General features: G+C 36.8%; 1 protein-coding gene across 1 annotated transcript in view; it reads left to right on the top strand.

The window, feature by feature from the left end:
* LOC150083370 (SHC-transforming protein 1-like) overlaps positions 1–16432 on the top strand; it is a 301635-nt gene that overhangs the window by 140687 nt on the left and 144516 nt on the right. Inside the window, exon 4 of the mRNA XM_090377222.1 lies at positions 2384–2444. Coding sequence (XP_090233348.1) covers positions 2384–2444 — 61 coding nt within the window. The remainder of the gene's footprint in view (positions 1–2383; positions 2445–16432) is intronic.

Here is a 16432-nt window from a genome sequence, read left to right on the forward strand (position 1 = left end):
TTCTTAATCTTTTAGCTCTTAATTCGTGCTTTCTACACCATCAGCTCTATTGCCGAAAGGCCAGAGGTGCGAACAATGTGTACCCAGGTATCTCAAAATCCAGTTCATTATACGGAAATTTTTTTTTGTTTTACTGAAACTATACTTTGATTCCAAGGGGGAATCAAAGGAATTCACTATATGGTAGTTCGTTAAAAAGAGATCTGACTGTATATGTATTCATTATCATATTAAATACATATACAGGCAACCCTGTATAACACGGTACTTCTACAACATGGTTTCGCTCTAACACTATTGTTAACAACAACATACTTCTACAACATGGTTTCGCTCTGACACTATTGTTAACAACAACATACTTCTACACAACACGATACTTCTACAACATGGTTTTGCTCTAACACGATTGTTAAATTGCAGCAATCCTCGCACAGCAGTTCTTCTACAACAAGGTTTTGCTCTAGCACGGTTTGAGAATTGCGAGAAATCTTGCATAACAGTATTTCTGTGCTGGGAAAACCCTGCTATTATGTTAGATTTTGTGAATCCCTGCTGTTGACTTGCTAGTCATTATCGCCTTCATGGTATTTTTCTAAAGCACATTTCTGGAGGTCATTACCATAAAACAATAAAAACAATTTGCAGTTTCTGGTTTATTGGTCTTTTCTGTTAGGGTAATCAATTATATACGGGTAGTAAACTCGGATCTTCTTGCATTTGCTACAATACCGATAGCTGGAATTCACGTTATTATGGTGTGAAATGTGTTTCCCCTTCCATGACATATTCAATCATAAAAACATAAATAAATTTTCAGGAACTCATTACTCTGTATCTCACTTGCGTGTATCATGTTTGTTGCAACTTGTGCAGGTCCTGTTCTTTGTTATTAATTGCTTATCATTTTTACTGTTTTAAATTTTACAACCAAAAAATAAAAAAAATCAGTGAACAGAAATATTAATTAGTATGTACATATTACAGTACGTATGCTATGTATGTAAGTGTAAATTTATTTTTATTTTCTGTGCTACTGAACTTGTGCTTGCTGGATTCTGTGCTACTGAACTTGTGCTTGTTTGAGACCATAAAAAATAATTGACTTTGTAGAGTGCAGTTCGTGTCTTTTAATGAGAGCAAAAGGTATATGAAAACTAGATGCTGCAGAAGAGATTGCTTAGCAGCAATGAAGAGAAAGAAAATTAAATGAACGTACATTATTCTTACATATAAGTATCACAGTTTGAAAGGTAAGACGTTTGTTCAGTTATTACTATTTAAGTTACTACTGTTATAAAAATAAAGTTAAAATGTTCAGTTATTACTATTTAAGTTAGTTATCACTACTATAAAAATTAAGTTTCTGATAGTTATAAAAAAAATGGTGTATTTTAGCTTTTGGAACGTAAGCCCCATTTTTTGTTCTGGTTCTCAGTCCCATATAACACGGTTAGCATTCTACAAGATTTTGTAGGAACCAAACTATGGTGTTATATGAGGATTACCTGTATTACATCATTCCTTTAATCAGATCATTAGCATTTCTCATATTCTTTCAGCTTTTAATATCTTCCTTTCTTAAGCTTTCTTTTATACTTCTGCTTTCCTTTCCTTTCCTAGGTTGGTATCCTGCACAGTGAACACTTGAGCTTGTTATTTCGGCATTAGAATTTAGTTAAAATTATCATTAGCTATTTTCCAGTGATCTTTTACAACTGGTGTGTGCACCCCTGGGAGCTCACCTACAAAATATGTTGGTCTACATATGTATGTAGTCATAAAAGGATTAAATTTTTCATATGACTGAATTTGTAAAGACTCAAAATTGATTTATAATAATTGGGTGGATACTTCTAATAGCATGTGAATTTTGTTATGAACAATTTAAGTCAATGTCAACTAAATTATTTGGTTGAATTTCTAGTTCTCATCTCAGTGTTACCTTTTAGATATGTGTCTTGAACTTGCAAAGGCCGAGAACATTTTTACTTACTATTTGTTAACAGACTACAACAAGGTGCTTCTCTCTTTATGGAGAAACTGAAAGATATGGATATTCTGCTGATTCAACAGTACTTAATAGCCAAAATATATAATGCGGCAAAGTGTACACAGCCATGAAATTAGTTATTGATATTCATATTGATATAAATCCTATATGTCATCTCCTTAGTACAACAGATTAGAGAATTCGTGAAAGATACATTCCATATATAGAACTCACCATTATAATTTGCTTATTAGTTATTTTTATAGTGATAACAGATTGCATGTTAATAGTAAATGTTCATACTGATTTGCATAAAATGAAAATGCAATTTCAGATTTGTGTAGTGTGTGTCAAACTTAATAAAAGTATTACTTATATTTTTAATTTTAGAGAATGTATCAACAGAGTTTGTGAAGCTGCAGGACTGAAAACAGTAGATAAAAAGAGGAAGGTATGCATTACCATACCAGTTTTCTGAACTTTTTTATTTTTCTGTTGCTTTTTATAATAAGTTATTGATGTGTTGTGATTTCTCCTAGTTTTCTTCTCACTTTTTTTTTTTTTTTCATCTGAATTTCAAATTTTGATAATGTCTATAAGTAACACTCTTTTGAAATCCTTTTCAGTTGTCTCTCATAGTTGTAAATTAAACCTTTTTCTTTCCATTAAAATGACTTTGGATACCTGTGTATTTTTATAGTAAAAAAAAAAAAAAAAAAAAAAAATTATTTTTCAAGGTAAGAATTGATTTATGAGGTTGCATTCTGTGATTGTTTGGTCTCACTAAGAATTGTGTGCTGAAGTGATACTTTGGTCATACACTGGTGTGCAAAATTTGAGGACCAGTAAGGTTTTCACCTATAGCTTCGGCCCCGAGTGCCAAGCGTAGTGATTCGAGCGACCTTTCAGCGAATTTTCTAGCGTGCCAGTTATTATAAAGAGCTTATTTTTTGTGTGAGTTTTTGCAATCTCCTTAAACTCCTACTGTATGTATTAATAACATTTAGCACATTAAAACTTACTAATACAAAAAGGAAAGTCACCTTTCTTTATATTAATCACTTACTAACCTATTTTTTTTTTCCGCTTGGTCACTAGGTGGCACCGCTCCTGCCTCCACGTGGCGGGGCTGGAAACCTGGGAGGAAAAGCTCTCACTCCCAGGGCGAAAAGGAGCAAACAGCATGGATTCTGACAACAAAATCCTCTAACATGGCCCAATCAACTCAAGAACATGAAGAAATTTGTACAAACATGGCCAAAAGGCAAAAAACCGATATATATGAGATACCCGCTCCAAAGTATCTCATCATTCATTCTACGGGCGAACAGTCCACTGGAAAATTATCCCCTTTCCTGATACAAAAATGTCTGGAAAGCATAGCTGGAACTCCAAAAGCAGTAAAAAGATTAAAATCAGGCGACCTATTAATTGAGACAGCCAATATACGACAGTCAGAGCAACTAATGAAAACGTCCACTTTTGGAGGAATCCCAGTATCCATTACACCCCATAATACTTTAAACACCTCGAAAGGAGTAATCTCTGAATGGGATCTCCTCAGTATAACAGAAGAAGAAATATTACAAGAAATGAAAGCCCAGGGAGTCATTCATGTTAAAAGAATAACGGTCAAAAAAGAAGGAATAATCATCCAGACCAGAAATATCATTTTAACCTTCAACACTCCAAGTCCACCACAGCATGTGAAAGCAGGATACTTGCTTTGTCAAATCCGACCCTACATACCAAATCCTATTCGATGCTTTAAATGTCAAAAATACGGACATTCACAAACAACATGCAGAGGAACAGCAATATGTGCCAAATGTGGTTCCCGAGAACACACCAATCAAGAATGCACAACCGAGCACCCTAAATGCCCAAACTGTGGTGGAAGCCACACTGCCTATTCTCGAGAATGCGAAAGATGGAAACAGGAAAGGAAAATCCAAAGATACAAAGCAGAACACAAAGTTACATACCAGGAAGCCAGAAAGACGATACAACCAGCCAACACAAGGAAACCTACCTATGCACAGATAGCTCAAGTAGTGCAAATAACCCAGAATCAACAAACAACAGGATCACAAACCGACGTTACAATAGCACCAAATGAATCGTTGTCAGACTGGGCACGCAAATGGCTCATGCCCCCAAAACAGCAGAAACGAGAACAGGCGGCAAACACCCCTATCTCAGTTCCACCAACAGTATTTTCACCACCGCAGGGAAAAACCAAAGAAGATACCTCGATAATAATGCACCATGCTGCTGAACAAATGGACACAGCAGGAAAAACACAACAAGAAGAACCCGTTCTAGAAATATTTGCCGAGGAAGATATGGACACTGGAAAGCCATATTTCCCTAAAAAAGACAAATCACGGACAGAAAAATTTAAAACAGTAACGAGAAAACAACCAGAAAACTCATCTAAAACAAAACAATGAGTAGTACTTTTATTCAATGGAATTGCCGAGGTTTCCGTAAGAATATTGACGATGTTCGTGATTTAATTTCTCAATATCACCCGATATGTTTCTGCTTACAAGAAACGTATCTAAAACCTGACGATGCAATCTTAATCAAGAATTACAGTATACATAGACGAGACCGAATAAATAATTCTATAGCCCATGGAGGAGTAGCAATCCTTGTCAACTCTCACATACCAGTCCAAGCAGTCCACCTACAAACCACTCTTGAGGCAGTAGCAGTACGTATAGCAACAAGTCGTTTAATAACAATAGTATCAATATATTTACCTCCGAACCAGGAAATAAATTACGAAGACTTAGAAGAACTAATAGATCAACTACCCCCTCCCTACTGTATAATGGGGGATCTAAATGGACATCACCATTTATGGGGAAATACTGATTTTAATAAAAGAGGACATCAAATAGAAAAAATAATAGATGCCAAAAATCTAATCCTCCTGAACAGTGGAAAACACACGTATTTCCACCTTCCAACAGGAACAAGCTCAGCGATAGACCTTACTTTATGCTCCCCAGCATTATATCCTATTTTAGAATGGACAGTTCATGATGAACCATTACATAGTGACCACTACCCCATTATTGTCACTTTAACAAAAGACACCCTATGTCAATCCAGACGAAAACCCAAATGGAAATTTCACAAAGCAGACTGGGAAAAATTCAAAAATTTAGCAGTAATAGAACAACAGAGAGTCCGACAACTAACCATTGACCAAGCAGTACAATATGTAATGAATCAAATTAGCCAAGCAGCAGAACAATCAATACCAAAAACGTCTACCAAACTTCCCCTATTCCCAAAGCCTTGGTGGAATGAGGAATGTACCCAAGCAAAACGAGATAGAAACAGAGCATGGAATATTTTTCGCAAAAATCCTACCACAGACAATCTAATACATTTTAAAAAAATGAGAGCAAGAGCAAGATATGTCAGACGGGCATGCAAGAAAGCCTCCTGGATACGTTTCGCCTCAACTATAAATAGAACTGCAAATACTAAAACAGTTTGGGATAAAATAAGAAAAATGAACAATAGATACCAAAATTTAGTACATCCAATTATCAACTGGCAAGGACAAGACATCGCTGATCCAAAAGAAATAGCAAATGCATTAGGTGAAACATTCGCCAAAATATCTGCCACCACATCCTATTCACCGGAATTCCAGAAATATAAAAATCATCAAGAAAAATACAACTTAAAATTCTCCACAAAATATATAGAACAATATAACCATCCACTAACCATAGCAGAACTCCATAAGGTACTGTCACAAACAAAACAAAGTGCAGAAGGTCCAGATGGCATTAATTATATAATGATAAAGAAACTCAGCGAAGAATCTTTACAATCTATACTTCTTTTATACAACAGAATTTATATGGAACAAGAATTTCCTAGCAAGTGGCATCATGCAATTGTCCTCGCTTTCCCAAAACCTGGCAAAGATCCTACTAATCTAAACAGATACCGTCCAATTGCACTTACCAGCTGCCTAGGAAAGTTAATGGAAAAGATTATAAATTCAAGACTCATGTGGTACCTAGAAAACCATAACCTTTTGTGCCCAGTGCAGTGTGGCTTCAGGAAACATAGATCAACCTTGGACCTATTGATTAAAATAGAAAACAACATACGAAATGCTTTCATTAAAAAACAACATTTAGTCATGATATGCTTCGATATCAAAAAGGCATATGATACAGCCTGGCGCTATGGCATTCTCCGGGACATGTATAACTTAAAACTAAGAGGACATCTCCCTGTTTTCATCCAAAACTTTTTACAGCATCGAACTTTCCAAGTACGAATACAAACTACACACTCAAAGGTCTTCCTACAAGAAGAAGGAGTACCACAAGGATCAGTCCTCAGTGCCACCTTGTTTGCAATAAAAATAAACTCTATAACCCAACATATACCATCCTCCATAAATACAGCTCTTTACGTAGATGATTTCAGTATTTCTTTCCAATCCCAAAACATGAGAACAATAGAACGCCAGTTACAAGGTGCAATAAACAAAGTCAGCAACTGGGCTCAGGAAAATGGTTTCACGATCTCAACACAAAAAACTGTAGGCGTACACTTCTGTAGGAAAAGAAACCTTCATTTAGATCCGGAATTAAAACTTAATGGACAGTTAATCCCAATCAAGCCAACCATAAAATTTCTTGGATTTATTCTTGATAAAAAACTAACTTTTTTAGAACATATAAAACAGCTAAGAACAAACTGCCTCAAGAAACTAAATCTTTTGAGAGTCTTGTCCGCAACGACCTGGGGTGCAGATAGAGTTACTCTGTTGCGATTATACAGAGCCCTCATAAGATCTCGACTAGACTATGGAGCCCCAGTATATAACTCAGCCAAACCAAGTGCCCTGAGGTGGCTTGATCCAGTGCACCACAGCGCTTTACGAACAGCTTTAGGAGCATATCGCACCTCACCAGTCCACAGCCTATATGCAGAGGCTCATGAACCACCACTACAACTCCGGAGACAAAACTTGTTGTTATACTACGCTGCAAAGATAAAATCAATACCTGACCACCCGACATGGACAATCCTACACGAACCAAGTTTGGAAAACTTATATAGAGCACATCCAAATGCTAACAAACCAGCAGGCATATATTTAAGAGACCTAATCCAGCAACGTAATTTAGATCTCAGTCAGATAGCAGTTTCTCCTAAAATTCCATATCCACCTTGGGATACCATTCAAACGATATGCGATCTCCATATGCATAAATGGAACAAAGATTCCCTACCTACACAAAATTTCCAACAATTACACGCAGCCTACAGAGACCAACATTGTAATTCTACCTTGATATACACAGATGGCTCCAAAACAGAAACCAAAGTAGGAATTGCAGCCAAATTCCCCAACACCATCATTTCCAAACTACTTCCAACTGAGTGCAGCATTTATACGGCAGAACTGGAGGCTATACAACTAGCCATAAACCATATATGGCTAACCAACATCGCCAACAGTATAATATTTACCGATTCGTTCAATGCTCTGCAAGCCTTAAAGGATAGCACCACCAATACCCATCCGACCGTATGTAAAATACATAACACGCTTTCAAAACTAGCAAAGCGAAAGCAGAACATAAGATTCTGCTGGGTTCCCGGACATGTAGGAATAGATGGCAATGAACAGGCAGACCAAGCAGCAAAACAAGCAGAAGGCCCAATCAACAATAGCATAAAAATACCATACCTGGACTATAAAACTACAATTCGAAATAGTGGCGAAAAGCAGTGGCAACAAAAATGGCAGGAACAGGCTGGTAACAAATTATTACAGATAAAACCGCTGTTACAACAATGGAAAACCAGTACAAGAACCAACAGACAAGAAGTTATACTGAGCAGATTAAGAATAGGACACACCAATGTTACCCACTCCTATCTACTCCGAGCCGAATCTCCGCCGCAGTGCTCCGACTGTCACACAGTGCAAACGATCCAACATATCCTACTTGACTGCCCTAACTTCACACGACAGCGTCAGATTACTTTTAAATCCTTAAAAGGAATGGACACATTTTCATTAAGAACAATATTGTCAGATAAATCTAATATATCCGAAGTCTTCCAGTTTCTCAAACGGATTAACTACTATAATTTGATATAAAATTCATAACAAAAGACATCATTGAATAAGCCATAAATCATAAGTTTGGCGCATTATAGCCATAGAAGCTGATGCGCCAGTAAAATATCCAATCCAACCAACCTATAGCTTCTCATAGGAGTGGCCTGGATATGGGAAAAGCATACCAAAAGAACCTCATGAGGTACAGAAATGATGAAGGAAACAACACCGACACAACAATGGAAACAAAACGGTATAGAAGGACTTTGTTAGATGGTATGAATCAGAGCTGTACTGCTCGATATGTTCTACGTTGATAATAATATTAGTAAAATAATAAGAGGAGTTTACCTCAATATAGTGCGTAGAACACTTCCGTATGATACCCTCCAGAAATTAAAACGGAAAAAACGAAAAAAATCGACAACTTACCGGTACATTAGAGTAAAATATAAATAATTAAATAATCAATTTAACACAATTCAAATCAATTTAAAACGATTAAAAATCAAATTAATGCAATTAAAAGAATCTAACGAAAATATTCAAAACGAAGGAAAAATATTCAAAAGGAAGGAAAATCATTTTGAATATTTTCGTTAGATTCTTTTAATTGCGTTAATTTGATTTTTAATCGTTTTAAATTGATTTGAATTGTGTTAAATTGATTATTTAATTATTTATATTTTACTCTAATGTACCGGTAAGTTGTCGATTTTTTTTCGTTTTTTCCGTTTTAATTTCTGGAGGGTATCATACGGAAGTGTTCTACACACTATATTGAGGTAAACTCCTCTTATTATTTTACTAATAGAAGGACTTTGTTCAAAAATGGCAACATAGCACTGGCTGCCATGATACAGATGCATCACTGCCAAAGATGGAACAAAGGGAAGAGGTGGTCCTTAGTAGGAGATAGGGCCACCCCCAATGTTGATGCAGGCTTTCCACCACCTGTTCATACTTAGAACAATGTTTTTGATAAGTTCTTGTAACATCCTCCATTCATCTGTCAGTGCCATCTTCAGCTGGTGAACATTTTCCGGTGGGTGTGGGCATACTGTTAGGCGTCTCCCAGAGTGTCCCATATGTGTTCGATGGGATTTAGATCGATGGAACGGGCAGGCCAATCCATATGAACAATGTCCTCACTTTCCAAAAGCATATCAACAGCTGCAGTGCGATGGGGGTGTGGCGATATCCATAAACACAAACTCGGGGCCAATGGTACCTCTGAACAGATGCACATGGAGAAGGATTACCTGAGTACAGTAGTGTACACTGGTTACAGTGCTGCCTTCCAGCATCTGGAGTTGTGTACGTCCATCCAAGATAATGCCTCCCCCAGACAAGAACACCTTGGCGGCCATATCGATCTCTTTCAGTGATGTTTGCAGGGTGATACCGTGTGCCAACCTCTCGCCAGATTAGCTGATGTCCAGAATTGCTGCTGAGACTGAATCTACTCTCATCAGTAATGAGTACCTTAAGTAAAGATTTTGTGGTTGTAACTTTTAGAAATAGTGTCCTTTAGTTTTGTACACCATTGTAGTATGTCAATTCATATAGTTTATTGTGTATTATGTATGTATATAAAAGTGTTTTCACAGGCTAATTTGCATGGTGTACAAGCTAAGAACTTATAAAACACTTATAATATAGACAGAGGCATTTAAGAATTCTAAAAGATTTGAATCTCTCTCTATGTGACATGTGAAAAACACTATACTATTACCCCAGGGGCTCACATCTGGTGAGTATGGGCTTGGCAAACCCAGGGTCATGAGCTGGATATCATCATTCTTGTCTTGCTTTCTTGGTGATTCCCTTCTATTACTGGTTTTCTCTCTCTCTCTCAGGGTAACGTGGAAATTTGGCTGATGCAGCATAAGCCTCAGGCTTCCTTGCACTATATGGCTAATAATAATAATAATCACAGAAGCCTTCTTTGATATTTTGTTATATTATGATATTCGAATATGAATATACACTATCATGTTTTCCAGGACAGTAGATATTCTTATTTATGCAGATGACTTCAAAGTTTGCAAAACAGTTTCATCTTTATAAGATTGTTCGCTGTTAAATAAAACTTTACAAAAATAACTGAATGGTTGAAAGATTTTAGATCGCAAATTAACTGATTAATTAATTAATAAATTTATTGAAATAAAATATTAACTTGTTCTAGCAACTCTACATCCTTTTAGGAAGGATGTAGAGTTCCTAGAATGAGTACAAAGAAGGGAAACAAGATTGTTGAGGGGGAAACAAAGGGGTGCTTTTACCAAGAAAGGCTTAAGTTCTGCAAATTGTGGCACCTAGAGAGTAGGCACCTGCGAGGTGATTTGATTGAAGTGTATAAGGCCTTGAATGGGTTGAGCAAGCTGAATGCTGATGGGATTCTTCCTCTTGCTCAGACTAAGAACATGAGAGGACACAGTTTCAGATTGAGGAAAGATAGTTGTAGAATAGATGTGCAGAAATTTGCCTTCAGCCAGCAAGTAGTGGATTGATGGAACAGGCTTCCATCTTTTGTTGTGGAAGCTAATAGCCTAAATAAATTTAAGGCTGAGCTGGACAGGCATTTGGAACTAATGGAGGGGTGAAATGGGAGGTGTTTTTTTTTTGGCTGATGCTGCATAAGCTTGCTTTCTTGCATCGTATGCTAATGCTAAAGCATAATCTTGAGTTTTGCAAATTTACAAAAACAAAATAATAGTTATCATTTTAATACCATCCAAATTAGAAAAAGGTACAATATTTTATAACCCTAGGTAGTTTCTGAAAACTGCATATTTTAACTTGTATGTAGCAGCTGTACCAAAAAATTCCATTTGTAAATTAGACTTCCTCAAATATATCGACAGACTTATCAAAAGAGCCCTGAATTACAAAGTTTGGCCAAAAGAGTTCAGTGAATGATCTTGTGAGTCTTGAATGCATAGTGGTAGCTAAAAGATTGTGATCTGGGCTTTACAGTTACCGTATTTCCCCATGTATAAGTTGCTCCCATGTATAAGACGCACCTTAATTTTGGGGCCCGAAATTTGAAAAAAAAATGTATTACATAAAGTTATTGAACTCAAGTTTTATTCATCATAAAATTCATACAACTCCTCATCACTGTCAAAACTCCCATCAATTAGCTTGTCCTCATCTGTGTCTGATGACAAATCACTGTCTTCATATATTGCCCCGTCTTCAGTTCAATCTATGGCATTTGAAATGCCACACTTCTTAAATGACTTGACAACAATCTCAATCTTGATATTATCCCAGGATCTTTTCACCCAGGTAAAAACTTCTCCTATAGTTGGTTTCTTCACTCTTCCTGCTAGCGCCAAATTGTCCCCAGAAGACTTCATCCATTAGTTCCATTCATCTCTCATGGCAGCTTTGAAGGATTTGTTAATGCTGACATCAAGTGGTTGGAGCTGGGATGTCAAGCCTCCAGGTATGATGGTAAGTTTTGTTTTTTGCTCTGCAGCAATCCTTTCCTCGTGTTTTTTGTTGTGTGTGCCCTGAACTGATCAAGCAGCAATAGGGCAAGTTTGCGTAAGAGCCCACCTGGTCTCCTGCTCCAAACTTTCTCAAACCAGATCTTCATCCCATCCTGATCCATCCAACCCTTGTCATGAACGTGGACAATCACTCCTCGAGGAATGTCTTGTTTTGGCATTGTTTTGCATTTGAAAATCAGCATAGGAGGCAGCTTGGTTCCGTCGGCACAACAAGTAGAACAACTGTATAATGGCTCTTTTCATGTCCACTTGTCTTCACAGTTACAGTTTTCACCCCCTTCTTATCAACAATTCTGTTACGTGGGACATAAAATTGAAAGGGGACTTTGTCCATATTTGCAATCTGTCCCAACTCAAACTGATGTCTTCCGACATTGAATGACAAAATGATGAAATTCAAGGACCTTCTGCTCATAGCTTTCAGGCATCTTTTGGGCAAGTCTGGTGCGTGTATGCATGCTTAGTCCATTCCGTTTCATGAACCTAAAGCACCAATTGTGTCCTCCTTTGAAATCAGTAACTTCTTTTTTCATCAGCAATTCTTCTTGCCTCATGCTGAACCATCTTTGTGGACACAGGAATTCCAATTGCCCTTTTCTTTTCATTCCATATCTTCAATTTCCTCTCTAAATCAGACCATTTTGCTGACTTGCTTCTCGTGGTCTTCTTCTGCCGTGGCGTTTTCAGTAAGGTTTCTTCTTCCCGTAGCCAGTCTTGGATTGTTTTCTCAGTTGGAGGAGGACCAAACTTACGTTCGGCAGCACGATTTCCGTTCACTTTTGCAAACTGGATCACTTTTAACTTGAATTCAGCACTGTACGAAAATCTTTTCTGAGCCATTTCTGGGCAGAACATGGCAAAACATAACCTAATATACTGGTAACAAGTGAAACAATGAGCGCAAAGACAACAAGCGCGAAAAAGCGGGAAATGCAAGTAAAAAAATCTACAACCACTGTATAAGACGCACCCAGTTTTTAGACCCCAAATTTTTCGAAAAAAGGTGTGTCTTATACATGGGGAAATATGGTACATCTTTTGAGCTTGTAACACCATATCTGAACCACATACTTAAGAGATTTAACCACTCTCTTCTTCATTTTCTTGTTATGTGTAAACCTAGCAGAAAGCTGCTTTGAATGAAAGTTGTATGTATGGAAAACAAAATTTGAATGGCATGCAAACATTGAATTTTAGAAAATTTTATTCTTAATTTGTTCTTTAAATAAAGAAAGCATTCAAAATTTTGCTTCACAGGCCATACTTGATGAAAACTTTTGTCAAGCACAGTTTAATGTAGAGCTTTTCTCAGTGTCTGTGCTTGTGACGTCAAGTGGAGGATGCTGATGTAAGAACACTAGAACTTTGATATCAGGTCCATGAGAATATGAATCTTTTGATTTCCTGCATACCATCTGAATGACAATTTGCCTTGATGGTCACCATTACCCATCCTCTCTTAAGTATCGTGCACACCTGCAACATAAGTGATTGAGAAACATAGGTTCCATTGCAGATGGGACCTTTACCAAATTGTGAAATCTGTAATTTCTCGTGGCTCCCTTTGTGAATTTGATACATTTACACATCTCCAGTCCACGGGAATATCCACTGAATCTAAAGATGCTCTTATAATTATGACTAAGGGTTTGCTTACTTCCTTTGCCATCACTCTTAATATAACTGGGTAGATCCACCCATCCACCTTAGGTGCCTTTCTTATGTTTAACTTCAACAATTTCTCTTTCACTTTCCTCTCTGTTATTACAAAATCATTTAGCTCCCTCATAGAGCTTGATAAGCTTCTGGCATCCCCTTCCTTAAGAATTCCTCTTGTGTGAATGTAGAATACTCATTTAGTTTGTCAGCAACCTGAGCAGGATCATCAGCAGTCAAACCATCGATACTGAGTGGACCAATTTGATTCATCCCATTCATTCTAATGTTTACATAAGTAAAGAAATCTTTGCGTCATTTGCCAAAGATTGCTGTTATTGTGTTTGGTCATAATTGTGTAGACCTTTCAAATTTAAAACTTAACTCGACTTTTTCTCAACATTCCCATGTACTAGTTTAGTCCTCAGATCTCCTGTTCTTAATATCATTAGTGCCAACATATGGAACAGTATCACCTTTTGTGCCCTTCAAAGATGATATCTGCTCTACAACATTATCACACTTTGCATCACACAGACAGACACTGTTTCTTTTCCACCTATCCCTTTTGCACAATATGTTTCCCCGACAATAGAGTCACCGACAATAACTATCTCCTGTGAGACAAGTGCATTCTGCCTTGGGGATGCTGATGTGTTGCCTTGATGCACAAGTGTAATCTCTGGCATTGATGTTTGTAGCTGGGAGCTAGATGGGCCCCTGATTTAATTCCTCTGATGGCATCCACCCTGTTCATCCAGCTCTCATAAACTCCTATCAGAATGCAGAGTTCAAACCTAATTTCCTCACACTCTTTGCACCAAACACACACACACATAGACACCCCCCTTGGCTGTTTCATGTCTTGTTCCAGACAGGTACTCACAATTTGAACAAGTAGAACATTTTTATAAGGGTCCAATTCACAGGAGAACCTCCACATCAGTTTTTCTCCGAGCCATGACACTTCCACCACTTTGGGCACGTTGCTTTACTGCTCTAATCTGAGGCATGATTTCCATTCAAATTCAATTTAATTCGAGAATAGTATGCCAAACTAATAGATACCTAAATATTAGTTAATATTTAGGTATCTATTAGTTACTAAATATTAATAATAATAACACTACTCTATTCAGAAATTATGCAGCATTAAGTGTATTATGCTAGCAAGTTTACATCATTGTTATTATTATATATATATTATGCTGTCAAATTTACATTATATATATTACACTATACCAATTTTTTGTAAAGTTATAAATTAGTTGTAATGGATAATAAAATTTTCTGTTAAGTAAATTGTGTTAAAAACTAACTACAAAAAAATATGCCAACCTATGTGATTAGAATTTTTGATCTACATATTTATTGCAATTAAACAATACAATTCAGTATTACAAAATCCTCAACATCTTAACAACCAGGATCCATGTGATTAGAAACTTAGGCCAGCTGGAGTTGTGAACATTAAAACTGCTAAGGAGAATTACCTTACTTTTAGGAAAGTTGGAATGGAGAATAAAAGGAAATCAAAGGGTTCCAAGTGATTACTGGAGTTGGCATACCAATAGAGGTAACTGATGAATTTGACTGAATGGGGTAGAAATATTTTAAGCTGAAGAAAGTTGAAAAGAAGAGATTCCAAATTTCTAAGTCTCTGATAGGGAATATGAGTGGTATCAGAACAAGTACTACCTTTAGTGCAAAAGGCATTGTACAGTGAATAATTATGACAAATGAGATAAGTTGTAGTTAAGGGAACTGATAATTGAGGCTATCAGAGAAAGTAAGTGGGGCTTGGCAGACTGTAGGTGGATATGGATATTATTGAGTGTGGAACTGAGACCTGTAAGCCCAGGGCTTACTATATTAAAAAAAAAAAAAAAAAAAAAAAACCACCACTTGGGGGACGAACGTTACTACAGTGATAAGACGCCATGCAAATTTCAGGTGGAATTACGACGAACATTTCTATTAACAGGGGGGAGGTCGGTAAAGGGTTCGAGGTATGCCGGGAAGTAGCGGATATATATAAGGATATATGTCAGAAGGGAAAGGAGTTCGTAATGGAGTAGGAGTTAAAGATAGAGGGAGTGCCAGAGTGGAAGTTAGTAACGGAGTTAAGGATAGACGGAGTTAGAGGGAGTAATAAGTGTTAGTGAGGAAGAGTTCTGGAGATGTAGTCTGGTTTTACCAAGAGTAGTTGTGAAATTATTGGAGATAGTCAGTCGGGAAGCGGCAAGCTTTCTGCTGGATTTCAGAAAGGAGAAATTTCCAGCCAACATAAAAGGGTTATTCAGTCAACTAGGTTCGAGGCAGCAAGGAGGAATCGTGGTGAATCGAGAGGAAGATAGGAATTAAAAAGCTGGGTATTAGATGAGGAAGTTATCACAGAAGGTGTGGGAAGGTCAAGGTGCTGATCCTAAAGCACTGAAAAATATTATTTATTGTAAGTACTGTTTGGCATTATTATTTCTAATCATTCTATTTGGAAAGAAAAAAGCATTCTGGAGTCCTAAAGTACTATTGGTTTGTTTAGCCTAGGGAATAGCTAGACTAACAAGTTTGAGATTGTAATGAAACCTTTAGTTAGATTGTCAGTTAGATTAGAGAAGACATATTCTAAATGGAATTGTTGTAATCATTTTGTTTGGAAAACTTCCATAATAGGAAAAGTTGTGGATAAATATTTGTATAAATTTGTTTGTTCTATAATTAAACGTTAAGTTTATCAGGTGTTGTTCATTGCCTCACTCAATCTCTAGCAAAAGGTATAAGTAATCCTGAAATTTTCTGATGCAGTCAGTGGCCCAAAAGATAACAAGTGTTACCTAAAATTAAAGTAAGCATTCTCACTATAATTAAAATAAGAAAAGCAAGGGTTTACAAATTTGGCGCACCAGCCAGCGCCTTATAAAAATAGTGGAAGCACTACAATTGGCAAAATTTAAGCTTACAGACCACATATTTGTAAAACGAATGAGGAGGTTTTTGGGACATTTAGATCTTTTTTCATATGTTTGTTTGATTAGTTTTGATTGTTCGTGGTATTTTCAGTAGATAAAGTAAAACTAGAGTAGGACATAATATCAAGTAATGAAATTTTTTGGATGTGGCATACATATAGTATGCCAC

The sequence above is a fragment of the Mastigoproctus giganteus genome, chromosome 7 (assembly GCF_048544385.1).
Source record: "Mastigoproctus giganteus isolate SK-2022 chromosome 7, ASM4854438v1, whole genome shotgun sequence".
Lineage (NCBI taxonomy): Eukaryota > Metazoa > Arthropoda > Arachnida > Uropygi > Thelyphonidae > Mastigoproctus > Mastigoproctus giganteus.